The sequence below is a fragment of the Drosophila yakuba genome, chromosome 3R (assembly GCF_016746365.2).
Source record: "Drosophila yakuba strain Tai18E2 chromosome 3R, Prin_Dyak_Tai18E2_2.1, whole genome shotgun sequence".
Taxonomy (NCBI): domain Eukaryota; kingdom Metazoa; phylum Arthropoda; class Insecta; order Diptera; family Drosophilidae; genus Drosophila; species Drosophila yakuba.
Genome location: NC_052530.2, coordinates 14,156,897 through 14,183,845, shown reverse-complemented (window position 1 = coordinate 14,183,845; position 26,949 = coordinate 14,156,897). Strand labels below are relative to the sequence as shown.

Genomic DNA, 26,949 nt, shown 5'->3' with positions numbered 1-26,949 from the left:
CAGTTTATTAATTTAAATGTCACCGTTGCTGGGAAGCTCATCCCAGTACATCCCGAACCAATGTCAAGAGGTGAAATTTCAAACCAAAACAGTTTCCCATTCACCGCGATTTTTTCAGTCTTTCGTTTCTGAAAACCAACTACGATTTATCTTCATTAAATTGGGAGTTTTAACGAGCGCGGAAACTTCCGGAGTCGCACTACCTGTATATGAATTCGGAGTGTTAGTTATAGTCGGCTCAGTTCAAAGTTTAAGCCCATGCAGCCAGAAGTGACAACTTAAGATTTTTTCTAAGACCCGAAAAAATACGAAATTGAGCTGCAGGTGTCAAGAAACCAACTAAGGTGGCCTGGTCAAGTGGAGGCCATTAAAAGAGCGTTGGGCCAGCAGTTAAAAAAAAACTATAAAAGACGGGGAAAATTCTAATGTAAAGGTGATATAAGCATAATACCGTTTAAGGAAAATTATAAAAAGAGTTTAATGGTCCACACGAGTCAACGGACAAAGTTCATTTGATGGCTTTATTTCTTCGAAGGGAAATCACTTCCACACCGGATATCGTAATTACTTGTTTTTGGAACTTTATAAAAGTTGAAGAATAAAAATGTGAGAAATGCTTGTAGAAAAAAGCGATTATGTGATAGTTTCAAGCGCAATAATTTACTTTATAAAGCTTTCTGAATACTACCCGCCAAAACTTCCATTTATATCCGCTTTTCCTTATATAGATACTTTCAATTCCGTTGGTGCTCGCCACAAAATGGCCACCCATGTCAGGACTCAACTCATGCGCCCTGAACATCAACTGTTGCCCTTTCAAACTGACCCCTTTGTCGGGGCCACCGAACAAAAAGAGTTGGCAGTAATGAAAGCGAAGTCCGAACTTGGGACATTGGCCATTTTGGATGCGATTCGCACACAGCTTGACCGATGGACGATGGGCCAATCCTGCCGTCAGCAGGATGCGCGCCTTGCCATTCAGGGGACACTCCCTTGGGTGCAGAGGGAACTGCCCAAACTGGTTGGAGCAATCCGCATTTGAATACAAAAATCATTAGAATTCAACGTGAAAACGTCTTAAGTTTCCTGCTGCTCGGACTGTGAGAAGAAACGGGAAAAAGTACGGTGGTGACCTCTGAACTCTGCCTATCCCGTTGCGAGCTGTCGTCCCGAAGGGGTAATACCAAAATTACGTGCGTGACTGACCAATGCGCTGACCACTGTCCAGTTTCGAAGGTCCTCAGCCGCATCCTTCAAGGATATCCCAGTCCAACCCCGTTTGGCAGGCGCACCCGGTGTCCTTCAACTCCTCATGACTATCCATCCCGTCTCGAAAGCTGTCTCCTTAATCATTAAAAAAGTCTAATTTATGAAAATAATCTGTTTGCTCTGCGCAGTCTTCGGTCCAGAGTTCCAAGTCCAGGTGTAATCCGAATCCATTCTGGGTGCCCAGACAATCGCTTTTGCATGGCCATGGCGCAACTGACAAATACGAACAATGCGGCCATCAATCAACGGATTTTCGAGTTCAACAAGAGGTTTGCGTTTCAATCTTTTGGATAAGTAAATTCACAAATGTTTGCGTAATTAGCCTAATGGACAATTTGCGTAGCAGCGAGAGTTGAAAATTGGTTTTAGATTAGCAGGCCTTCCAGGAGATGAACACTTTGTATATATACCAGAAATAGTTTAAGCTTTAATGTTAAAGTTATTTAATAAAATTAAGTAAAATATAAAGAAAACGTAGGCTTATTTTACTTGAAATGCTTTACCAATAGAATATTTACATTTCAATTTAATTTAGTGAAATATTCCTCTAATTGAATTACAACATATTGTGGTTACCTGTTAAAGATCATGGCAATCTTTCGGCACGTGCAGCATCCCAATGATGAGAGTGCAAAAGTCAAGCCAAATAAAGGGCAGTCCTTAAACAGCATTCGACTGTCCCAGATCGAGATAGCCCTGTCCGCTGCAGATATACAAATAAATAAATCATATCAGGGGTAAAGGGATCCTCGAGGTAAAAAACGAGATCAACAAGATCAACCCTTCGACGCAAACATTATGATCTCGGGCATTAAGAAGTAAGGGCAAACAAAGCATCCGAAAAAAGGATAAAAGGCGAACAAAGGCCCGTGGAAGCTGAGTGGCCTAATTTGTCGAGTTTCAGTTGCGACTTGTGAGCTGTGAGTTGTGAGATGCGAATGGCAAACCCCGACACAAATGGGCCAAACACCCGAAGAACCGCACTCACTAAATGGTCCACAAAGGAATTTCTGCGGAGGCTGCACGCGTAGGTTCCAAAGGTCGGATCCTGAATGCCACAAAGGGTTTCATCCCGTTTTCTCATGATCGGATTGGAAGGATTATGAGTTCGCGATCTTGGTAGTCGCTCTGTTTGTTTTTTATTTTTCAGTAGCTTCTTAGCTGCTTTGGGACTTTTGTCAGGACCCCTGGCACTTGAGTGTTCATTGAGTTTTACGCATCTGACGATTAGCATGGGCAATCCGCTTCTGGAGATGAGAGGATCTCCAGATCGGCAACAATTGTGTGTGCTATGGGCTCATTGTGTTTTAACACTTTGATGGGAATCAGGGGTTGTTCGAGGTGGGCGTGCACTGACAAGTGACGACGATTTTCCCACATTAAGTGCGCTCAAAATGCGGCTCAGCTCAGCGGGATTCCCTTTTTTGCACTATCTGCAACTGTGGCCGCTTTTGTATCTGAGTGCCATTGAAAAGGCGTTCAATCGCGCAATTTCGCATGTTATTTTCGCTAAATTGCGCTAATCGCTTAAACTTTTCAGCGACCACTCGTCGAGGGTGGGGCGAATGGCGGTGAAACCACATTGTTTACGACTTAAGTCCCATTTAATATGTTGTCATGGCGAAAAAGGTTTATGCCGCATTTGAATTAGGCTTTTCTTTGGCGCAGCGCTTTGACACAAGTCACTGATGAGCTGGGAAACTTTCCACTTAATTTTGATTCTTTTCATATCGCGCCCACACCGTAAAAAAGCTCTTCAATGGCCACTTGAGGCTTTTTGTCGCATTCTTCTATTCAAATCCCAACCAAATTACATATTCATGTGCGGAGAGACTCTCTCAAATGGGTCTCAAGGGCTCGTTTCAATTATCCTTTCAGGGCTTTCTCGGAAAATGTGAAAAGCTGACGACAGCAGTTCATACCCTGGCCAGCATTCCAACCAATCAGTAGTAGTAGCATCCTGCTAAGATGCAGTTCTTTAAAATCCTTTCTCGACAGTTGACGCTGCACATTTTGGGGCTCTAAACCCTTGAGTTTAGAGCCTGACATGAATTGCGGAAGGAAGCTGCCAGAGAGCGGGTAATTCAATCGATTATGGGGACTTGGTCAGCGACACTTTGTGGTCAAACAAAGCCGGCTGCATAAAGTACCAGGAGTTATGGGCATCGGAAACACGAATAGTAGTAGTAGGCTGAATAGAATCGATTTCAATGAGAATAGGCAGCCGGCCAATATCCTTTGAGTGACTCCCTACGGATAAGATCTAAGAAATAGTCAAGCTGTGAGCGAGGGCCTCATTAAACGGTATTTCTGTGGCCAGTCGTATCTCACAGTTGCATCTTTTTATCTCGTCAAGAGATTCGAGTGTGAGTGTGCGTGTGCGTGGGTAAACTCTCTGCTTGGCGACAATTTTGCGTCATTTGCGGTTGGTTGTCTTGGCCAAGAGAGCGGGGAATGGTGCGGAGGGACCCTGAACCCATCCATCCATCCAACCATATAGTCGAGCCAACAAAAGGCGCCTTTGTTTGGATCCTAAGTAGTCGTATCTTGAAGAACGTGTATCTGTATCTTGGGCTGCTAAACTGCAGCTTGCATGTGTCGCTGCTCCTGTGAGTGGGCACCCTAATGTGCTTCTAATGCGCTGCCACAGACCGCATGAGTATCCATCTATTGTCCCTCGCCAATCGACGCCCATTGTCTTTCGATTCGAGGCGTGGGATACTGCTAACCGTTTGGCATTTTCCAGCCGGCGGTGTGGAATACGCAAATACACACAACAATTGCATTATCTGCGGGAAACTACTTGCAGTGCGTTAATCTCAATCGCGGTTCAACGTGAACCTAATTGAAATTGTTCACCCTAAAAATTGATGTCGCCAAAGATCAGGGAACGCGGCTGTTCGCCGCAGGACAAAAGTTCAGCGGACAGCCATGTATGTGTAGAATTAATCTCAAAACTCTCGCCTGATGTGGACATCACTTTGGGTCCTCAGCGGACCGACGAGCTGATAAGATGCGACATTTGTACAGTATATGCGAGTATTTATGTATTTATAGCTACTTATTTGTTCGTTATAAGAGTGTGGAAGTTTTTTAATATTTTTGCTCTATGCTCTCGGTTTGTTTACATTTTCGGCCTGGAAATTGACAGTCCGACACAACGAAAGCAAAAACAAAGACGGACACTCGACTGATAGATTAGCGAGGTTGGTTTTTAGGTCCGAGGAGGAGGCTGAGGTAGCGGGATGGCAATCTCGAAAGCACTTTTTGATGAACGGACGTGCACAAGTCTCTGCTTAAAAGCAGGTCAATTGACCTCGCCTCAGTCGCTCTCTCAAATGGCGCTTATCAGGCACTCGTAGAAACAAAATGCTTCTTATCAACAACTGTCTGCAACGACACTGGGTCTCTGAGTGGAAACATCAAGAAGAAAACAGCTTGTGGAACGAATAAGAAGCCCGAGATTCTTCCCCCAATTCATTGGAATTGATGTGTTTTTTTATTTGCTGAAAACAGCTCTTTGTACTTACGACTGATCAGTTTGAACAAGGAAAGCCATATTGCTTTAAAATGCTTTCTTTTATAGTTTATGGAAAGAACTGAACTTCTTTTGAAATCAATGTATGAATGTATTCTTATCTGGTAATTATAAAAATCGTTATAAATATTGAACCAGTTTAGTTTGAACAAAGGCTTCTAACCCCTGTAATAGGCATCGATTGGTGGTCAAGAAGCAGATCCAGTTATCAGTCAGGTACCGTTGAATCGGAATGGAACCATTAATTATTTCCCTAATCCATCAGCATCCGTCAACAGCTCGGGCCTCTCACCTCGCCCAGTCTCACCTTTGCCTCCAACTTTCTCACACTCTGCCGGATCTGGATATTAATTAACCATGCCAAAATAGCGAAACTGACCATTAACACCGAAAAGGTTGAGAAGCCGAGGCGAACGGACGAGCAATGTCAAAAACTATTATCTCTCTAATGGGCGAAAACACACGCGTTGTGTCCTGAAAGGGGATACTTTCTCGGCTCATCAGATTCCGGCACGGACATTTCATAACTTCCACTGACCGCTGCCCAGTTCAAGTAGAGCCACCAAAGCAACCGAAGCAACCCCTTAGCTCAGCTTGAGACTTCTTTGCAATCCTTTCTTCTCTTTGCTTAAGCCTTTGTTTTTCCCGGCATTGTCCTGGACACCGGGCACCGGGCACTTTGCATAATCAATAATCCTTGTCGCTGGCCCGCCATTGTCGCGCTGACCAACACGTCTGAAAAGATAAATTATGGTTTGTAGTCAAATTGAAGGCAAACAATCCCGGACAAAGACCAGACCAAGGGAATGCAATGGGCTGGAAGCGACCGGGGTGGGGTGGTCATCCGATCGCCCCGAAGACAGCTGCCGTGTGCTGGAACCGGACCATATCCGAGGACCCATGGGCCACAAAAGTTTGATTTAATATTTTGGGATTTAAGATTCAATTACCTTCTTGGAGAAAGCTTAGTGAGCAGAAGGGGGTAAGGATGCCAACATAAGAACACATTTTAACATTTAAAGCAGGTGGTTTCCTTAAGATTGGGATTTCTTGGGAAGTTACGACTATTTCTTAGTCTTATTAAAATTAAGAATTAACCATTGCAATAAAATTTTGATACCTATTCCATTTCAATAAGTCACTGTTATGGGGCGATAATCATAGTCAATCATACTACACCCATATCCTGTTTAAATATTTACATACCTATGCTGACATAAGCATACATATATTTCCTTGAATCGAACCGAGAATCAAATTTAACCGATGGGTTGGCCAAAACCCTGGCTGAAGCAAACATAATTACACATTTATTTAAATGGCAAACAGCATTCGCCGAAAAGAAAGCAGATAGTTGACCTTTTCCACTCGCTGCAATCGCCAAAAGTCCTTAGACAAACGGCCAGCTGTGCAAATGTCAAGACGTAAGTGTCAAAATGCTCATTAATAACGTCATCCTTAACGGACGATGGCTGCAGGATCGGAAGCGATGTCCTTCCTGGCCAGGACAAACACACATGGACAGCTATGGCGAAAGACGGAATCGATGAGAATGCAAAAAAGCAAAGGTACGGCTAAGCCACATCATCAAAGCGAAGTATGGAAGTCTGGACAATGGGCAAAGTTCGTCAAAGGATGTTTGCGCAAGTAAACATTGGAAACTATACGCCAGGAAGAAGGATATGAGCTGTGTGTCCCTCGTGTATGGCAGTGTTAAATTGAAAAATTATGATAAATAGCACAATGGGATGGGGGAAGTTGCACAACAACCAAACCCACATCCCACTGAGAGAACGTCTTCGCGACGGTGTGAGTCACATGCAAAAGGATATTAATACCATGGCAGGACGCAAGAAGGGGTTGCGCCCAAGACGAGCGACCGGCCTCGACGGAGTGTTGCTAAAGTGTGCACTGGCCTATAAAGGACACCCATTCGCCACGGGATATCATTTACGATGCCGTGTCGTTTGACCGCCCAACGGGACTTTGGACCGCACCGTCTTCAGCCCTTCTCCTGCCAACTTCCAGCTTCCGCATCCGGAGGTCCTTTGTTTATCTAGCCGGCAATAGTTCACATGAGCTTATCATCCGCAGCGCGAGTGTTTGCGAAAAAAGTTTGCCAATTCGCGGGGGGTGTGCGAAGGGGTTAGCCTTAGGACTGGAGAGTCCTTTTGGTCCTTCTGTTGACAATTGTCGTTACTTTGGCTTTGGTCTGGTGGGATATTCTCGGCTTAGTCGTGTAATGCCCCTTTGTCTTTATGGTTCGACTTGGACGTTGGCTGGTGATTACAGAACCGGGATTTGGACTGTTATCACAGGGCACATAACTTTGGATACTTTATTCGTCAGCGGGGTAAAACTGGAAAGCTGGGAAAACCATCAATCGATGTAAATGTTATGCACGGTGATGGAGTTTCCCGGCTTGTAGCCGCACTTCTGGGCCCACTCCTCCACCTCCGTCTCCCGGATCACGCGCCTTGTGGTCACAGAGTCAATAGTGCACATGGTGTCCCCCTCCAGCTCTTCGCCCACTTGGTCCAGTTGGTCGAGGCGATCGTAGATAATGCCCCGCACTCCGTGCCTCTTCAGCTTTTCGCGGATCTCCAGGTCAGTGGTGGAACTTCCATAAACAAAAGCTTCCATATTGATCTGGCGCAGGTATGCCATTGTCGAGGGCTTGTTCAGTAGCGAGTTAGCATGAAGAGTCAGCCCCAGGAATTCCAGACTATCGCAAAACCTCACGGCATACTTCTGAACGCCTACCCTTTGGTCTGCATACTGAACCGGCGAGTGCGGATCTTCCAGCAGTAGAGTCACGGGATATACATTCTGCTTAAAGCGAACCATGGCACAGATGTCGGCATCGAAGCTGCAGAAGACGATGCGCCGCCTTCCTGCCTTGTGCAAAACTATCTCCAGGATGGTATCCACATAGAAGTTTCGATCGAAGGTGGGCTTAAAGCTGCCGCTCTCCCAACGCCGCACACTGGTCATCTGGGGCCACTTGATCTCGATGAGGAAGCCCATGTCGACGGACAGATTCTTCTCATCCAAGAGATCAAAAAGCAGGGGAAAGGGGCGCTGCTCTTGCAGCATTCGATCACAGGACATCTCGCAGCCTTTGCTACCAGCGAAGCGCAGGACCTTCACCTCCTTTAGCTGATCGTACGTAAATGCCTCTAAGGGAACGGCAATGAGATCCTTTCGTTTGGATCCACCCATAGCGAGCAGCATAAGTTTGTTAAGATTCTCGTAGGCAAATACCAGCAGATCCTGATTGTCTAGGAGATCCTCAAAGCTAGGCATTCTCTGAAGCAGAAATCGCAGTACAAAATCGTGGTACACCACGACTTGGGCATCCTGCGTGAGCTGGACATCCATTTCCACCATGTCCGCATTGGCCAAAACAGCCTGCTTGAAACCATACAAGGTATTCTCCCTCACCAAATCCGATCCCAACCGGTACGTGTTTCCCGATCCCTTGTGACCGATGTTCATGCACAGGCGATTCTTGCGCCAGTAACGCTCGTAGCTGTGACTCAAATCGCACCGGAAATTGGGCAAGGGTCGAATAATTAAATACCGCACACACATCTCCATCAGTGGACGGTGGGTGGAGGCGCAGGTGATCTTCACCCGGGCGGAGCCTTCGGTGTCCAGCAGCTGATCTGGCATCAGGAATCCGTAACCGTAGTGATATGGTGGTTCATCGGAACCTGCTTTATGAGCGTATGTGTACAGATCCAGGCGGTAGAGCGTCTCCTCTGGGAAAGCGATGGAACAATGGAATAACTCCATGTCCTCCGGCCCACATCGAACTCCGAATCGGGGCTGCGAAGTCAACGGATTTTGGGAGCTCAGATTGACAACCTCGATTTCAGCCAGTCGAAATTGCCGGGTTTCTCCCTTCATTTTCTGTTGGGCCAGATTGCGCGATAAGCGGGTTTCCGATGAAACCATTTTGAGGGGATCGGCTGGTTCGAGGCAAGGATTCTCCGGAACCTCAAACATTGGCTGCACATGGACGTACAGAAGCCTCTGTTTCTGGCGCTGCCAGCTGAATGGAGCTTTGAAGATCTTCAGGTGCAGAATGGTCTCGGTGGTGGCCCATCCGCGGTCCACCTGGTTGGCCTCATCATCGTCGTGTGGTTTTCCCAAGGTGTCGCAACGCTTTAGCATGTTCTGACAAGTGCGAATCACTCTGGGAATCAGTTGCGACTCCCAGAAGCGGATATACACATCTTTCGTCTGGGGATCATGGACCACTACGCAGTACCGGTAGTGGATGTCGATGTTACGGGGTATCTCCAAGATTGCCTCGAACTGACAGCACGTGCATAGGCAGTTGATGCACTCGTGCTTTGCCAGGATGAACACCTTCTTGGGATCCCAGTTCCCGAGAGAGGGACAGTTGCCACTTATGGCCACATACTCATTCCCTTTGAGTGGATGGTGGTACACCACACAGAAGGGCCACTCTGTGGTCGGAACTGGAGGTGCAGGGCGTGCCTCTCGTGCCTCCGAAGCGTTACTTGGTTCGTCTTCCTCGGGCTTCTGCTCACACTCCTCGCGATCGGTGGCAAAGAACCATCGATGCATGGTAAAAGGTCAGTGTCAAATGAAACGAGAATTTCGGAAAGTCTTTATATGTATAATAGTATAAATTGGTATTTGGTAACAATTATTTAAACAAATTTCAGTGTATGTTTGACAGACATTTGGGATCATTTCTACATCACCTATTACTGAAGCACGACAAGCTGCTTGAAGAGTTTTCCAAACTTTTTTCCAAGAAATCATGTGTGAACTCATCATTCATGCTGTCTTAATTAGTTCTTACATAGTCGATTCTGGAAACTACCGCAGCCCAACGCTCCCCATGTGACAATTCTTACTTCTGTTTTTCACATGACAAAACATATCATTAGCTAACCACAAGGAACCAGGATAATGTTTTGGGGAATATTACGAAACGCAATGAAACTTTCCCACCAAAGTCAACTAAGCATCCTGTCATATTTCCCGCAGGATGTGATCTTTTGATCCGGAAACTATAAAATTGGTACACCAAGCCCGGAGAAATCTCTGTGTCGCGGAAAAGGCACGCAAACGCAAGCCCTCTTTCCCCTCGAACACGGAAAACACTAAAACGAGCCACCTGCGACAGGATCGGAAAAAAGGAACCAGGATCGAAGCAGGGACACGCCATACACTAAAACTGAGGGGTTGCGCTCCTGCTCGAATGGGAAAATTAGACTACGCTTTAGTCAGGGGAAAAAACCAAATTAGTGTGGGCTTTAAAATTAAATTTTAATTGTAGCCTCTCCGAAAACTGTTTGTAAACTGTGGGAAATTCCGAGTCACCGCAATGATTCCAAATATAGAAATGTCAGTCTGAATGTTTGCGTCCGGAGCAGTGACAGTTGTCAATGAAACCATTTCGGGCACTTCCCAATTTGAGTATCTCACCTTACCGAAATCAGGGCAACACTTCGCTGGCTTCCAACTTGGGGCGCTCTCGAATTTCCGTGGTGCCTAATCCGCTTGTTTACTAAACAAATCAGCTGAAAAGGGGTGACATCGAATGCAAAGGGGCCGAGTAAGAGGGGTCTCCCAGGATGGATCGAAATTTATGCCCGTCAACGGCGATTAAACAGCAAACGAGGCAATCAAGACGATCCGGACACATGCCAGAAGACTCAGCCCCAACTGCAGATGCTGCAACTCGTTAGCACTGTCTTCTGCTTCATTTTGGACCTCAAGAAGTATATAAATATCATATAACTTGGAATTTTAATGATGGAAAAGGAAAATTACGCAAAAAAGGTAAACAATTGAGTTGGCGTTGATGTGAAAACATACTAAAGTTATTGGCGTGTTCCACTCTTTAGTAATAGGCGACTATCCTAATAGCAATTCTTCCACCGATCTCGGCTGATGACAACTATATTTTGACAAGCCATGTTAACTCGCCAGTAATTAAAAAATATTTGCTTTAACCCCCCCCCAAACATTTTTTAAGGACCAATGACGTCAAGTGTGTCGCAAGTCAGGCTCTCGTTCTGGTTTAAACCTGTGGTGATGCAGCACAAAATTGGAACACATGTGCGCTAGACCGCAGAACGAGTGCCAAAAGTGCTGTCCACCAGCCATGTCCGTTATCCGCTCCTCGCCTCCTCCCTTTTCCTGACCTCGTCCTGTGTCCACAAACAGCAGCTGGAACTGAAACCGAAACTGAAACCGAGTCCGCCGCGCCTGCGCACTGGGCAGCAGGTAGAAGTCCTTTCGGATCTTTTCGTTTGCGTGCAGAAACACTTGACTCAGATTGTTTTGGGCCCTGCGGTTGAGATTTGTATGGGTGTGTTGCAGTTGCAAGTGCAATTAAACGGCAAACAAAGCGAGACCGCAGCTTGTGCCCAGGTAGATCAGAGATCAACTGTCAACTGGGTGCCGCAATTTGCTTGGAGCGCTTCCTGGAAACACAATACGCAATCCTAATTAAGCATAAAGAGACTAATTTCCCCGGTGCCCCTATGTGCTCCATTGTGTGGGAAAATCTAATTGGAAATCTGTGAACACAGTCGCCTTTCTCGCGGTCTTCAAATTACGCTCATTGCACCGAGGCCTGTGCGCAGGCGGTCTGAAAACACACGGGGGAATGGGGGGATTACTGTGGAGAATTTGGATTTTCCGCTTTGTTTTCTTGTAGTTAAATATCCTTGGGAAAGTCGGCGATCAGGATTTCCTCTATGCCTTTCCTCAGGCAGTGTGAGAGCGGTAAGTAAATAATATGTTCTAGAATACTTACGTGATCTTGGAGCTGTCCGATTTCCTGGTGGATGTCCTCGGGCAAATACGGATGCAGGATGTGCGCACAGGTTGGACAGGATATCCCCAGGACATTCACTGGATAAACAGGTGCTTAGCAGTATTTTCCCAGGGAAAAACTGGCTACACTCCAAAATCCAAGAGTGATTATTCCCCCTTTGGAACGGTAAACATGTCAATAAATCATCCCAGCACTTCTATGTCATTCAACCACTCGATGGAAATCAATAGCCGGAAAATAGTTTTCCTACGCAAGCGTAAAACAAATCCAACACCGAAAACACCAAAAATCACAAATTAGCTAAACGACAACTGTAGTGTGAGAAAAAACCGAACAGGAACAGCATTTAAATACGGGAAAAATCATTGACACATGGGACTCCACTGGTTTGCCCGTCGAAATCAACTGCAACCTTATAGCAACATCTGGACAAGTATTAAAAAAACAATAACATACCCTTAAGTGACATCCACCGCGTCAGGATCTTCGACGGCAACTCGCCCGTTAAAGATTACAATTTATGACTGCGGCTGATTTTCCAAATATTTAACCATAAGTTGGGGCGACAACGTGCATTTCTGAAACCCATTGGAATTTGTTACACTGCGGTCGAGACGGAAAAAACGACCAGAAAAAACGAAACAAATTCTGAAAGATTTCCGTGAGAAACGATACAGGATGTAGGGATATTTAAATGAGAGTGCGGAGCCGCTAAGCTATTTTAATTGGACGTGGGGGAAATACAGGCAGTCAGATACTACCAAGTTTAAGAATCCCTTTCTTGCCGATTTATTTACGATTTCCACGAGCTGTGATCTGAAATTCGAAGCTGGACTATCTTCTCTAGTTATAATTTTCTCACTGCGATAAGCCTTTATCGCCGCATAGAATAGCTCTGAAAATTGAGCAGTTCAAATGTAATTTATGAGGCGAACTGAGTCCAAGATAAGCTAGATGAGATTACATGGGATCAGAAATGCCACAAGCGAGTCGAATTTCATGTCCAACGTAAGGGCGAAGGAGTCCATATTATGACTCAATAATACTTTCAATATTTATATCAATTGTTATTAAATATTATTGGGCAGCCGAACCACCCTTACCCTCAACCCTTCTGTCGAGCGAACGTTCGATCCCTCCTGGAAATTGGAAACCGCAAGGAGCAATCAAAGTCAGCGGCGAATGTGAGAATTATTGGGTTTCGGCAATTTAGTTGCAGAACGGCAAGAAAGGGGCAAAATACCCGGGTGTTGGGTGTCAGGGTTCCGGTGCAGTTGAGCTTCGAGCTTCTGTTTCTGTTCCTGTCGCAGATCGGCCCAACTGGTCACTCACTCACTCACGCTAAAAGGTAATTAACCGGCTGAGCTGAAAGACTATAGTATATCACAGAACATAAGCGATCCCGGATGTGTCGAATGGCATTAGCATAGGGCGTGGAGGTGGGATATGCAAAGCGAAGCCCCAGATGTTTCCACATCGGAACCACTCTTATCAGGACTTGGACTTCCGCTCTGACTTTGCCCACCTTCCGAGACTCAGAGATCTGGGCTACCAGCAGAGGTTCTGTGGTTCCCACACGGTCCGCTCACCTGCAGAATAACTATCTCGCGAACGACCCGACCCAGATGCAATGTATTCATCACTATTATCATGGCAAATGTTTGCCCCCAGATAAACTGTGTTTAAATGCGGTGCCGAGAGCCATCGCATTCATTAGTTTAAGTTTAGTTGGCTTGTTGACTTGTTACTGCATTACGCATACTCGCACTTCCTTCGGCCCTCGACTCAGTTGGTTCATTCATAAAATTAGATTCCGCCGGCCGTCTGCTGCAATCCGAATGGCATCCCACGGATCTTGCACTATCTTTGAGATATTCGGAATGCCAAACAAATGTTGCCGCTAAGTGTAAATAAGTTTCGGGCAAATTCGTTCTGTTTGCCCGCCGTTATCTGCGCGTTCTTTTGATAAAAGTTGTTTCTGAAATGCGGCAAGCAGCTGGCTAAATTCGAGAACATTTCCCACAGGCCGCATACCCATGCACTCGACTTATTCTAGGATGGACTGGAATTATTGGCCCGTTCTGGATTTTTGGGCTAAGTTCAAAGGTCAAGCTCGGGAAGTATGCACTAAAAACGGAGCAGAAATTGGTAGTAAAACCCGTTTTTCCGTGTCCGAAATCGAGTTGGTTCCTGATTTATTTTAAAGTCTCAAGCTGACCCATGAGAAGTTTTCGTCCATTTTGACCTTTGACACCGACGAACCCGAAAGCACTCACCCCTAACACAGAGCCCGCCAAACGGGATAGTTCTGAACTGACCGCTACTAGGCCGAGAGCAAGGAGATTAGTGCCCCTGGCAATTCCGTTTTCCATCATTTGATTATGAATTAAAGACACAATCGTACGCCGACTGCGATCAGAGTTCAATTGCTCAATTAGCCGATCGGAACTCCTGTGCTGGAAGCTGGGAATGGGAATGGGAATGGATGGGATCGCTCATAATTGGCCCACTCAATGGGATTTCCTATGTGGCGACATCATGTGGAGCGGCCACAAAGTGGGGCTGCTGGCTCTTAATCATGTTAATGGCATTAAGCAGCTTAATCGACGGCAAAGATCTAAGCCCTCGCGTCGATAATCAGCCACGGAGCAGAGACCACCCAGCCAGAGTTTGGCTTCAGCTCCTACTCCTACTCCTACTCCGATTGCGATGCCGATGCCGAATCGGAATCCGAATCCGACTCCAAGTCGTCTAATTAAAAACAAAAGTCCGCCGCCTTGTAAATGTCAAGCGATTGCCACAGATCACGAACTTCTGCCGCTGCTGCTGTTTTGCAGTTGCAAAATCAAAATGCATTAAGCAAAAAGCAAAAGCAGCCACAATTAGCCGGCAGTTCGAAGTCGGCAAATGACAAACAAATGAGCAGGGAAACCCAAGCGACTTGAGCTCTGGGGGGGAAAGAAAAATACAAATACAGAGGAGAATCATAATAAAATAATTGACGGAACTGGGGGAACTGGACCCCTTGTATTGACATTTGCCACCGGGGGCTGACATTTTAATACTACTGCTTGCGAAAGCAGAGTTTCTTCTCGTGTTTTTGTCAAACGATTTCATAAAAGCCCAGTACCCAAGGAACTGAAAGGGGTCAAGCTGTCTGGTGATCTTGGACCGGGGGCAGGGTTAAGGGTGGTAGCAAAGGTTTTTCTCATGTAAATATTTATGTAAAATAGTGCCGAAATAGTTGAGTTTCGCAGTGACTCCATCGTAAATCTTTGGACCCCCTCAATTAACACCTTTTTGTGCCCAATTCTCACACTCGGACCATCTGGTCAGCTTGAAGACAATGGGCCCAGCTAGAACGCCCTCAAAATGAGCATGAAATTGCTTACGGAAGGAAGTTCGGATGCCACAAAAACACGGCCTAAAACAATTGCTTAGACATTTAGCACGCGGCATGGGAGGCGAGAGTGGAAAAACTAGACTAAAATAGTTGTATTCCCCCATGCGAAACCGTTGGGCAAGCAATGAATGAGCTCTGGACGACCAAAGGGAAGTGTGCCGACATGAAGACATAAAAGGCTAAAATGTCCATAAATATGGTCAATTATTTTGGTAGCCGGACAAACAGTGGACCTGCGTAGGAGGTGTCCGCATCCGCATCCGCAGCTCCCGCCTCAGGTCCTTTCCTTTCGTCAGCCCGTAAATCACCGAGAAGGCATGGCAACTGGAAGACAATGGCTCTCGGGTAGGTGTGTCACCTTGCACAACAATGGGCGACACCTTCTGGACGAGACAAAGACATCATCACTGGCCGGCCAGGAGCCGGGTTTTAAACTATTTCCTATTCGGTCCACACCCACGGCAGATGTCTGTGTCTGTGTCTGTCTTCTATGCGGAATAGAAGTCGATCCTGATGCGGCTAATGCGGTAATTAGATAATACCTGAGCTGCGGCCCAGAAAGGCACGCGGCACTTCCCCTTCTACGCCGACTTTGATTTCGATTGCCCAGAGGCTGACAAATACGGGTTAACAGATTGCAATCAGCTGCGTAATGCGATACTCGGGGCTAATATAGAAAAAAGAAACAAACAGAGAATATCCGCAAATGTCGCGACTCGAACGCAACTCGTTGCCTCAGTTGCAACCCCTTGGCAGGAGGAGATCCTGCCCAGGATCTGTATCAGTTTCGGTGACTTCACCGCATCCCTCAGCGAGCATCCTTTGAAATCAAAACCGCGAGCATTAGTAAACCCATTTTTTGCGCTCTCTTGTTCGGCAACCGCAATTGTAATTTTATAACCCAATTTGAGATGATTTTATCCCGCCAGAGGCAATAAAAAATTCCCTCAGATTGCTCGACTCGATTAAAACCGCGGCAAGAGTTGGACGATATTTGATACTTTGCGCTAGATGTTTTGATTAGGCTTCAATTTAGCGGGAGCGGGAAATTCCCAGCTTCCCCGAGTGCATCATTAGGTCTAACCCTTTCCCATAATCCTGCTGCGAACTTTGAGCTGGCCAACCCTTTGACCAATGGTCAAATGTCAGTTTTCGGTGATCTCACTGCGACAAGGGCAGCTGCTGATCTTTTCTCAAGATGCTGCTGCATCCCTGCCTCCACTTCGGAGTCAACCCTCGGGGTTAACATCTTGTTTCGCAACTTTGTCAAACACAATTAAAAAACACACACGAAATAATAATGGAATTTTGATTGAAGTGCCAGCGAAGTGTCAATCACAACAAAATGATGACGTTTTCCAAGGATCAGAATTCGCAAAACGGTATTGTACTATTAATTAAATAGAGTAGAGCCGGGGGTAGAATAAAAATCAAATGGTTCACTTAACACGACTGTTTGTCCCTCTCTGTGAGAACCCCTGAGAATGGTGGAAATTTCATAAAAAATTCTCTCGATTTATCCCAAAAAATGTAGTTTTACTTTTGAGGACAATTACACAAATCATGCACCCAAAAATAGGAATAAAAGCCCTCGAAAATCCTGCTGTATGCAAATGCAAAAGACGTTGCGGGGTCATCGGGTCATCTTGTCCACACCGAAGGGTTGCTTCACTATTTGTCCAGGTGTGTCCCAAGAAATAACGCTCGCTGATGTGATTTTTCATTAGAAATCCATAAAACTGAAATCGCAAATTGCGCTGCCGGACAGCTTATTATGCGTGACAGCATTTACGGCCATGACAATCGTATCGCCATTGGCATATCTTCAGGGACTTGAGATAGTCGTTTGTTCCGCATTCGGGGCAGATGGCTCTCTATCAGATACTTGACCGGATTCAATTAGCTGCAGATCGAGGGAGTTAGAGAGGGAGGAAGATCCGAGAGCAGTATATTTTTATGATGCTTACCAAATGGAATATGTACAAAGGATCCTACGATTGCAAACCTTCAATTAGATTGGATTTTAAGACTTTATAAAAGTGTGATTTACTTTTGTCGCTTTATTGTTGAGATTCCGAATCATATTAAGCGAAACGTAACGTATATTTGAGGTCTTTCAAGTCTCGAGAGTTTTTGGCGGGACTTCGCTGTCGAATTTCCAGTTTTTGGCATCGAAATTCCATCAATAATAAATACAATTTTCCCTATTCATACTTTGGTGCATCAGAAGCCCTCAAAGGTGCCAAAAATGCAGCATAATCTTAATGAAAATTTGGCGAAAATCTCCTTGGGCTGGCAAATCGAACAAAACAAATCCAAAACAGCCCATTGTATTCGCCAGATTCCCATCTGAGCTGTCAATAAATATTTATGAATATAATAAAGTCAACTCCGAGCTGAGAACAAAAAAGTGATGCCACGCGGCTTTTCTTTTTCCCTTCGCGAAGGAAAACAAATTTGCTTGCTTTCAATGCTGTTGTTTTATTTTCAAAGGAATCAAGACGGCGGCTCATGCATATGCAAAAGGTAAGCGAAAATATTAGCAGAGCCCAAGAAACTGGGTCAAAGGTTACTGCACACGCACGCATACACACACTCTACTTTCGGCCCAAGGGATTTTCACCGGGGTGTGATTTTCCATGAAAACGCATATGCAAAAACCGCGCTACCTCCCCTTGCTGTTTTCCCCCTCCCGAAAGTGCCTCCTCTCACCACGTTCCGCTTGACAATTATTTTTGGCACATTTTCAATGAATTCAGCGTTAATTTCCGTTTGATTTTTGAATTCAATGCGCCGCTTTTTGCACCCATTTTTTCCATGTCCGGAAAACAGAAAATGCCATAGTTACAGTTGCTGTTCCGCGGCCAGCATCATTAATTATAATTTTCAATTTGATGTGTCGCCGGGACTAATTCGATTTTTATGTTCTGCCTGTGATTTGGCGAAAAATTCGGTTTCATTTTTTCCATGGTAGTTTCCAGAGCTATGTTTCCACCAATAGAATGACCACATGCAAAAATGTCTTGTATTTTTTTTTGTGCTTTATTTTTCTTCAGGCGATAAGGATGTTTCCACTTTTCCTGTAAATGGCTTAGAATCTAAAAGTTTCCCATGAAAATCTCCGTTTTGGTCCAGTTCTAACGGTCAAATGTCCATCAGACGCACGAAGTTCAGTTGTTTAACTGGACCAAAACAGCTTGTCACCTCTGAGCCCCGCTCCATGTCAGCAGTAATTAATAAAGAAAGTTCAACATTTTACCCTAAAAAAGTAGAGAAGTGCACACGCTTCTTGAGTTTGCTCCTTCCAAAGGAGTCAGCGCTAAAAGGCCGAGCATCTTTGATCTTGCGATGATCGCCCTATGAATCCCTCCTCAGCATCATCCCTTTACCCATTTTTTACCCTCTCCTTTCCATTTGGCCTGCCTTTGATGAACTCTTTAAAGAAATTAATTTTTTTCGGGTACTTTGCGCCCAAAATTCGTTCAGGAAAAAAGGGAAACTAAGCATCTTTTGATGAAGCAGCATCTTGGCTGTTTGAGTTCAAGGATCTTGTGTTTAAAGGGTAATAAGGGTGAGAGGTTGCTCAGTTTATTGGCAAAACAGTCATTTATTAATTGCGCCGATTAGAGGTTTTTGGGGGCAAGCTAAAAATAATAGGATCTAAATAGTTTAAAATTCGAAATCTGCCTCTGTTCGGAATTATCTCATTCTCGATTAGGTCACTCTCTATATATGTTCTCAACTATACTTTATAGTCCATTTTTTTACGCTCTGCTGATAAGGATTCCCGGAAAAATAATAATTTTGTAGCAAACCAAACCGAATCGGGCAGCACTAAAAAATGAACAATCCAAACAGTGATAAGCGAGCAAGAAATCGGCCAGATAAGCCGCACTATATATTCGAGAAGAGTGTTTAAATATGGAAAATTCAGCCGTATCCGTGAGATGCCATCGATGCTTTTTGGATGCCGCGTGCGCTCCACTTTACTGCTGCCTTTGTGGTCGCCAACTGGGAAATTCTCTTGTTTCGCCGCTTTCCTTTGCAAATTTTCCAATTTCAAAACCCCCACTCACGGAAACATTATCTTCCATCTCGCTCGAGCGGTGGCAAATTGGAGGGGGGCGGTCGGGGAGCCCAGTATTTGATTAACAAATAAAAAAGAGCTCTGCTCCGCTCTCGAAGACCCACAAATACACACAGTTTCTCAAAGGGGCGTGGCCAGCCGTTGAGTGAGTGCGCATTGAGTGGAATCGAGTTTCGTTAAGAACGGTTCTTATTGCGACTCGTCATTTCAGCGGGTAGTTTTCCAGTTGGCTTATCTAACAGGAGCGGCTGGCTGCTAGCTAACAGAATGTTAACTTGCTTTATGGAAACCATCAGTTTGGAGAATTTATGGCAGATGATTGAAAAGGAAATTGTGTATGTTTCATAAAGATATAAAATTCCAAAATATATTTCAAGAATATACCAATGGTCTATTTTAAATCCTTAACCTAAAAGTGTATGTATTCATGCATAGGGCAAAGCAAATAATAATTATTAATTTTATTAGTTCTTTATTTCTAAATAAATGTATGGCTGTTTTAGAGAATACTTTCTCTCCGCTGCACCATTTGCATCCCATTCTTGTTAACCACGTTCTATAAACTCATTTTTCATTAATCAATAGGAACTGGTTGGTTTCGCATTCCCGTTAAACTAATATAGAAATTGGCAGGCAGTCAAAAATGTAAAATTGCGAAATTCCTCAGCGAAGATTCCTATTAATTAACCACCTTTTGAAGGCAAGCCGTTGGCAGTCCGATTCGAGCTTCATTCACTGCCAAGGAATCTCGCAGCTTGTGACTGAAATAATTAATGATGTGGCGCACTGTGTCTCAACTTTGCGCCGTTGCTGTGCAAATATTAGCAAATTATTTTAGTTTTAGAAAATCTCGCTTCCCCTGGCCGGGGATGTTCTGTGCTGTTTGCATTGCGCCAGCCGTTTGCAGAAATGTCAATTTTCCCAAATACCAGGCCCAGAAGCGCCTTCGTCTTCGAGTTCGTCTTTGAAGGACGAAAAGTCGTGCATTCCCATCCCCCTGCCATTTTCCGTGGGGGCACTAATGATGTTCTGGTCCTGTGTGGGTTACATTCACTCTCTCACACTCACCCTTCTGCCTGGGAGGATTCGTCCTGAAGATTCTGACAATATTTGCACTTTTCCATTTGGCTAAATGCTGTCCTGTGCTGTCCTGAGCTGTCCCAGTTGAACCTTAATTGTTCCTTTGTCAACTACTCGGAGTAATTAAAAACACCTTTCAACTGTCGAACGGCAGCAGGAGAGAGAGTCCAAGTGAAAGACGTCCTGCCAGCATTCTGTTTGATTAGCAAATTTGTCAAATTTGCGGCGAAAGTCCATTTATCAATCTGCTAATGATTTTTCTCCCACTGAGGCATATCTACAGCTGTACTGGAGGAGACTGACTCGGCAAGATTTCTATAATTTGCATATGTGCGTAATTTGGGCAAACAAAAAAATTAATTAAAACCGCAGAAGAAGCTGCCGAAATGCCAGCAATTAATTTTCAATTTGAGTAGCATAAACATTTTAATTGTTTGCCTGCAATTTAGCTGGCACAACACGAGTGAACAACAAGTAAACATATGTTAGACATTCGGATGGGGTTTCCTTCTGGCCATAACCATCTAGGCCCATATGTACTCTGATTCAGATTAACGCTTCGGGCACGCTCCGAGCTCAGAGCTCCGAGATTGGGGGTTTGCCCCATGAATTTCAATTCGCCTTGGCTCCCTGCCGTATCTGCCACATCCTCGTGGGCTCATTTATGCCACAAAGCGTGGGCAAACTTTCGAGGCGGCAATAAAATCGCAAGACGCCATGTTTAACTGCCGCAGAGCTTCCGTATCCACTAAATTCACATGGCGCACATCCTTCTCATATGTACATTTATCGTGCCATTTGCATATGTGCCTGCCTGAAGGATGGAGCGTGGCTTCCTTGTCATATTTCCATTAGCGGTTGCCTCTCAGCTCATCATGTGGGTGCGTGTGGCGGCGGATAAGTGTATCATCTTGCCGTGCCGCATTTATTACCCATATTTGAGCATCCTGCTTTTATCCTTATCCTTTCGTCCCGACGCGCTCCGTAATTGCTGCCTTTGGCGCTTCCTCCATTGTCACGGATGGGCTGCATCGCCACGCACTTGCCAAACTTTATTATTGCCATTGTTGCTCTGGATGGCGGGGCGTATGGGTAATAGCCGCCAAGTGACAGATTTATGGAATTGGATCGGGCTAACTTCCAGCAATTGATATTCCTGAAGATGAATCCCTAAATTGAATATTTTCCCATTCATATATGCTCATTCTCTTGTTTGTAGTTAAATTTGAATAGAATCAAACAAGTAATTACTTATTTGCACAGTGAAGAAGTGTACCTTGTTTTTAGAATGGCAATACATTTATTTAATATCTTGTTTTATTCTTCAAGGAAAAATAACTTAACCCCGAAACCCAGAGAAATAAACGCAGGCAATGGAGTGGCTTCTGATTGTTGACCTCTTGAACTGTATCGGGACTTAATAGAAACGCAATCAAATAATTGCGCAAAGTGTGCCACAATCAAATATAGCAACAAAATAACCAAACGCCAACACCACCAGCCATTCTCAAACTGCAAATCGATAAAGGCCGGCTTTTGCCCGATGCGATGCGATGGAGAAACCGCAGAGAAAATATTATAGAATTATCCAGTTGGTGGATGGATCGGATCGACGGACCGAAAACGATAAGTTTACAATTGCTTATGACTTCAATTAATCTGTGAAAGCGCCTACGCAGGCAGGTCTTCTGGGATATCTGGAGGAGATGGTTCAGGGGGATCGAAGGGGATCGATGTTTAGATGTCGGAGAATCCGCAAGCACGAAAATGCGAAAAACAAAAAAGAAAATCCAATTGAACTGGGCAAGAACTGGCTGCGGTCCACGTCTGGTTCTGGTTCTGGGTCCCAGGTTCGGGTTCGGGTTTGGTTTTCGGTTTTCGGTTTGGGTTTGGAGTTCGGATCCCAGACCGCAAGACACAAACACCCAAACGCAGCCGCCGCAAGACAATTGACCTGAAATTTCATTGAAGATGTGCCCGGGGTCTGGCCTCAGAAATCTATACGCGGCTTAGAAACGGTAAATTGCTTAGTCATCTCCCATCGCTGATTGTGATCACGATCATTATAATTATTTGGCTGTGCTGTGCCATTATTATCAAAATGGAATCGCATGCATGTCCATGTCCACGTCGCCAGGTGGGTGGGGATCTCGGAAGTTAAGGCCTGAACCCGCACGCATCACCTCCAAGCCTTGGAGCTTAGCCCTACTTCACACACCCACACAATCTGCAGGGAGGAGTTCTTGGGAGTGGGCTTTCCATACATGGCTTAGGTTTCGAGTTATTCTCTGGCATTACTTAAGTAGTCGCTCCACTGTTATAATTTTTGCAGGTGTTTGAATCCTTTTTCTGCTTCATTTTCAATTTACGCAAATGTACTTCGATTCGCGGCGCTGGGGAAAACGGAAAATGATCTCTGGAAGCGCTCACATGGGGCCCGCCAGGTGCTCAAATTGCCGCAGGTCCAATCCGAAATTCAGCGTTCAATGGCAGGAAGGGGTTAGGCGAGCAAAGTTCATGGCCAGCGGACGTGTGTGCTCACCAGATGCATCTCCATCTCGATTGGGGCTGCAGTTGCAGTTGCAGCTGTGCAGTAGCCACTGCCACATGCACACAGATGCGCCAGTGGAGAAGCGGCATTATTTTGGCAAGCCACCGGCCACATACGGATGTCATTTGGGCAGCCTTTGAACTCCTCACGCGCCTCCAGAAAATGATGAAAGCGCCGCATCTAATAGGAAAAATGGTAAGACACTTTTTGCGTTGCATTTGTTTGCTCAAGGAAAATTGAAAAGTTGATTAAGTTCGAGGGTGCGAGTCGAAAGTGCATTGAAAGTAATCTTTTACTCTTCAATCGTGAGCTTTGACCCAAGAAATATAAAAAAAATGGAAGTAGCACCCACTGCATCCAGCCATTAGCGATTGCAGTCTCTATAAAAGTCTGTATTCTATAATATAGGCAAAACGAAATAGCAATAAAAAGACATATTACGACCTAGACTTATTTCAGTATTCAGTAATAAAACGTTGGATCTTAAAACAATGAAGTGTACCTTATACATTGTGTTTCATATCTATTTTATATTTTTGTTATATAGAGCAAAGACCATATAAGAATAAGCTGTAATAAGAATAAAAGCCTATTTACACAAGAATTATTCTATTATATTTTTTTTTTTATAATGCAATTACTTATTTTCAAATATCCCCCAACTCATGCATATAAATCATTTAAAGATCCATAAAACAGCAGCTAAAACAAAGCGAATAAGAAAACATGTCATTGCAAGTGGGCATAGTAAGCCCAAACATAAAATTAAAGATTTGTGCCCGGCGAGCGGGATTTCCATTCTGTCCAAAAGGTAGAACCTGTGTCCAGGGTCCAGAGCACAGAAGCAGCCATAAAGAAGCTTTTACGGCCACCGGACTGGAGGCGAAACTGAAGCCCAAGTCGAGATGATAAATCGTCTACCACGTTCGGTTGGCTAGTTGGACGTTTGTCGATTATTTGCCTGGATTTGCGTGCCTTTTTTGCTTATTTTTTGCATTCTCTATTTACTATATTTTGCCAGTGCAGGTCGACAACTTTTCACTGCCGACGACACTAACGGCTACCATGGATCAGTTCCGACCTGGCTGGAGCACCACGACGATGTCGTCCTCCTCCGGGCTGCAGCTCCATCTTCAGCTCCTCTGGGCTCCAGGCTGGGCATTAGATTAGACAATTTGTTGGGGCTCCGGCGAACAGTTTGTGCCTGCAAGCGCCAGGGTCGAGGCTCTGTGGAATTTATCACAGCATTTTCCCCCTTGAATTTTCCCCTGCGCGTTAATTGAAAATTGTACGGTAATGTTGCTTATCGCGCGGCTATCAGACGTCTTTCCAAAGACCCAAAGAGTCTGGGTAACCACAATTCACCCAAATATCTGTGGAGCTTGCGTGTGCCGTGTCCATGTCCACGCTCGTGGGCAGCATGCCACACCTTGAGGCACACAGACACCTTGGGACAGCAAGGCAACACGCATCGACTTTGCCTTTGCCTCCCAGCTTGCGGTGAAAATTTCTAACACTTTTTGACAACTTTTTGGGGGAACGCACTTAAAAAATAATTTATCGCTGCTGACATTTTTCGTGACTTTAATTGCCCCGCGCGCACTTCGATAGTGATTTACCTGTTGTGGCCTAGCAGCTTCTTGTCTATAGGTTTTTTATTTCAGTTTGTCTACAGATTAGTTATATAGCCTGGTAAGCTTCGCCTTAGACTCGTAAGCGGTTGACGAGATTCGGGCTTAATTGCCTTACACCCAGTGGTTGGGATGATGGATCGTAGGGCGATTGAGGAGGTTGTTGGGCCTCCTAAAGTGCGGATGTACTCTGACCGCAAAACGTTTGAGTTACCTTTAGACGGCCGGCTATTGACCGAATCAGAACTTTTTTAAGCGCCTAAAAAGGTTACAAAGTCGAACATTGTTTTGGTAGCACACCATAATACCTATTATTATTTATTTGACCACAGAAGCACTTCTACTTTCGTATAAAACCTTTGCCGAATTCGCCGAGACAAAACAGTGCTTAGAACCACTTCAAGGTGTTTGTTTACTTCGAGTTCAGAATAGAATCCTCATCATGGATACGTTTAAACTGCTCTTAACTGTGGCAGTGTTTTTCTGGATATGCTTCCTATGGAGTCGTCGCAGGCTCTATATGCTACAATTTAAGGTGCCAGGACCCATAGGACTTCCACTTCTGGGCGCTGCCTTCGAGTACCTGATCATCTATAAACGTGATTTTTGAATAACCTGGATAAAAAGGCACTCTATTAATTGAAGACTTTGTAACCATAGGTAAAATCGGCATACGGACCAAGTATATGGATACTTACGGTTCAACGTGTATGTTGTGGTTTGGACCCACGCCAATAATAATGACACGGGATCCAAAGATTGCCGAGGAAATCTTCATGTCCCCAGATTGCCTCAATAGGAGCTCCCTACTTTCCAAACCGATTGCTAGCTCTACAGGAGATGGCATAATGTCATTAGCAGGTATTGGAGAACAGGGTTTAACTTTACCCTCAACTTAAAAATAACATAATTATTTATTATTTATTACATTTATTTTAGGATCCAAGTGGGCTGAACGGCGCAAGAACTTGAATCCCACATTCAAGCAAAATGTTTTGCTGAGTTTTCTTCCCATTTTCAATGCTGAGTCGAAAAATTTGGTGGCCTTTCTGGACTCATTAGTCGGTCAGGGTGAAAAAAAGGTTCAAGATGATATAGTAAGATGGTCGTTTAGAATAGCCACTCGTAAGTGAAATCAGCGTTCAAATAGTTTAGGATATCTACAACAATATTGTGTTGTTTTTCCACAGAAACCACAGTAGGAACTGATGTGAAGCAAGAAGCGGCCTTCAAGAACGATTCAGTTTTGAGAAGTTTCGAGACGTAAGTAAAACCGACTCCGCAAAAGTTGAGCACTGACATCAAAAATAATTGTACCTTTTTAGGCTAATGAAAATTATCGTCATGAATGTTGTGTTGCCATTCACGCACAACAAGCTAATTTCAACGCTGAGCGGATTTCATATGGAGAAAGCTTCGGCCCAGACCAAAATTAACAAGATGATAGGCACAGTGAGTTTAGCCTGGTTTAATTGGATTACTTTCCTAAGCCCTTTCCCCCCTCAGATAGTTGACAATAAGTTAGTGTCAAAGCCAAAAAGTGACTCACATCCTGAATTTAGCTCTGTGATTAATAAGACCCTCGAACTCCATCGCAATGGAGAAATGTCCGTAGACGAGGTGCGATCCGAGTGCGGTTCTATGGTTGCCGCTGCCTTTGAGACAACTGGTGTCACGGTGTTTCACGCCCTCACCCTGCTGGCCATGTTCCCGGAGCACCAGGATACGATCTATCAGGAGCTCAAGGAGCTGTTTCCCATGGCCGGCGACTTTGAGGTGACCTACGACGATTTGCAGAGAATGGTTTATCTGGAGCGGGTGTTAAGCGAAGCCTTGCGCTTGATTCCATCTGTTCCATTTACACCGAGAGAAACAACCAAGGATTTCCGGCTATCCACTGGGGTGGTCATTCCAAAAGGACTCACCATCGCGGTCGACATTTTTGCCACCCATCGCAACCGGGATCATTGGGGTCCCAACCCATCTATGTTCAACCCAGATCACTTTCTGCCCGACAATGTGCGCGATAGGCATCCTTACGCTTACATTCCATTTTCGAAGGGAAGGCGAAATTGTATAGGTGGGTTTGCTTGCCATCATAAAATTCACTTTTTTTAACCACTATAATTTTAGGTTGGAAATACGGATTGATGTCATCCAAGCTTGCTTTGTCTAAGATACTTAGAAACTACAAAGTAAGCACTTCTTATCGATACGAAGATCTCGAATTCGTTGACAACATGGGAATGAAACTGGCTCAATCGCCTGGACTAGAATTTCATCGTCGGACTTAGAAAACACTTTACATTTAAGTATTTTTAATAGATTTCCTAGATATAAATTATTGATGGGACTAGTTTTCTGTTACTGAGCCTTATCGTAAATAATTACGTTACGTGTTATTAGTTCGAGTATATAAAAATATAATATAAATCCAAAATTTGTTGTATGTATTTTTTAATATTTGGTGCGAACCCTCTTAATAAATGATAGCTTGAAAGTGTACAAAAATACAAAGTAATTAAGCAGGAGAGGTCAAGGCCATAAATAGGTTAATATTA

The 26,949-nt window shown here is 44.6% G+C and overlaps 4 protein-coding genes across 4 annotated transcripts; 1 reads left to right on the top strand and 3 right to left on the bottom strand.

Moving 5' to 3' along the window:
• Positions 1-785: 785 nt before the first annotated feature.
• Positions 786-1,055, bottom strand: LOC26535440. The gene has a single exon (XM_015192462.1). The coding sequence runs from the start codon at positions 1,053-1,055 to the stop codon at positions 786-788; it is 270 nt and encodes an 89-aa protein (XP_015047948.1).
• A 1,385-nt stretch (positions 1,056-2,440) lies between these two features.
• Positions 2,441-2,649, bottom strand: LOC26535856. The gene has a single exon (XM_015192461.2). It carries the CDS (start codon positions 2,647-2,649, stop codon positions 2,497-2,499), a length of 153 nt encoding a protein of 50 aa, XP_015047947.1. The 3' UTR covers positions 2,441-2,496.
• Positions 2,650-7,107: 4,458 nt separating this feature from the next.
• On the bottom strand, positions 7,108-9,532 carry LOC6536781 (glycerophosphocholine phosphodiesterase GPCPD1). Its single transcript, XM_002097316.3, has one exon. The coding sequence runs from the start codon at positions 9,404-9,406 to the stop codon at positions 7,187-7,189; it is 2,220 nt and encodes a 739-aa protein (XP_002097352.1). The 5' UTR covers positions 9,407-9,532; the 3' UTR covers positions 7,108-7,186.
• A 15,235-nt stretch (positions 9,533-24,767) lies between these two features.
• On the top strand, positions 24,768-26,828 carry LOC6536779 (probable cytochrome P450 313a3). The gene is made up of 7 exons (XM_002097314.4): positions 24,768-24,987; positions 25,049-25,249; positions 25,328-25,513; positions 25,579-25,651; positions 25,714-25,840; positions 25,895-26,468; positions 26,522-26,828. The coding sequence occupies exons 1-7, from the start codon at positions 24,831-24,833 to the stop codon at positions 26,680-26,682; spliced, it is 1,479 nt and encodes a 492-aa protein (XP_002097350.1). The 5' UTR covers positions 24,768-24,830; the 3' UTR covers positions 26,683-26,828.
• The last annotated feature ends 121 nt before the right edge of the window (positions 26,829-26,949 follow it).

Excerpts from the sequence above, each read along its gene's own strand:
- LOC26535440 (XM_015192462.1), bottom strand. The coding sequence starts at position 1,055 with ATGATTTTTGTATTCAAATGCGGATTGCTCCAACCAGTTTGGGCAGTT.
- LOC26535856 (XM_015192461.2), bottom strand. The coding sequence starts at position 2,649 with ATGTGGGAAAATCGTCGTCACTTGTCAGTGCACGCCCACCTCGAACAA.
- LOC6536781 (XM_002097316.3), bottom strand. The coding sequence starts at position 9,406 with ATGCATCGATGGTTCTTTGCCACCGATCGCGAGGAGTGTGAGCAGAAG.
- LOC6536779 (XM_002097314.4), top strand. The coding sequence starts at position 24,831 with ATGGATACGTTTAAACTGCTCTTAACTGTGGCAGTGTTTTTCTGGATA. Across the intron at positions 24,988-25,048 it reads GTACCTGATCATCTATAAAC|GTAAAATCGGCATACGGACC; the intron begins GTGATTTTTGAA and ends TTGTAACCATAG. Across the intron at positions 25,841-25,894 it reads TTAACAAGATGATAGGCACA|ATAGTTGACAATAAGTTAGT; the intron begins GTGAGTTTAGCC and ends TTCCCCCCTCAG.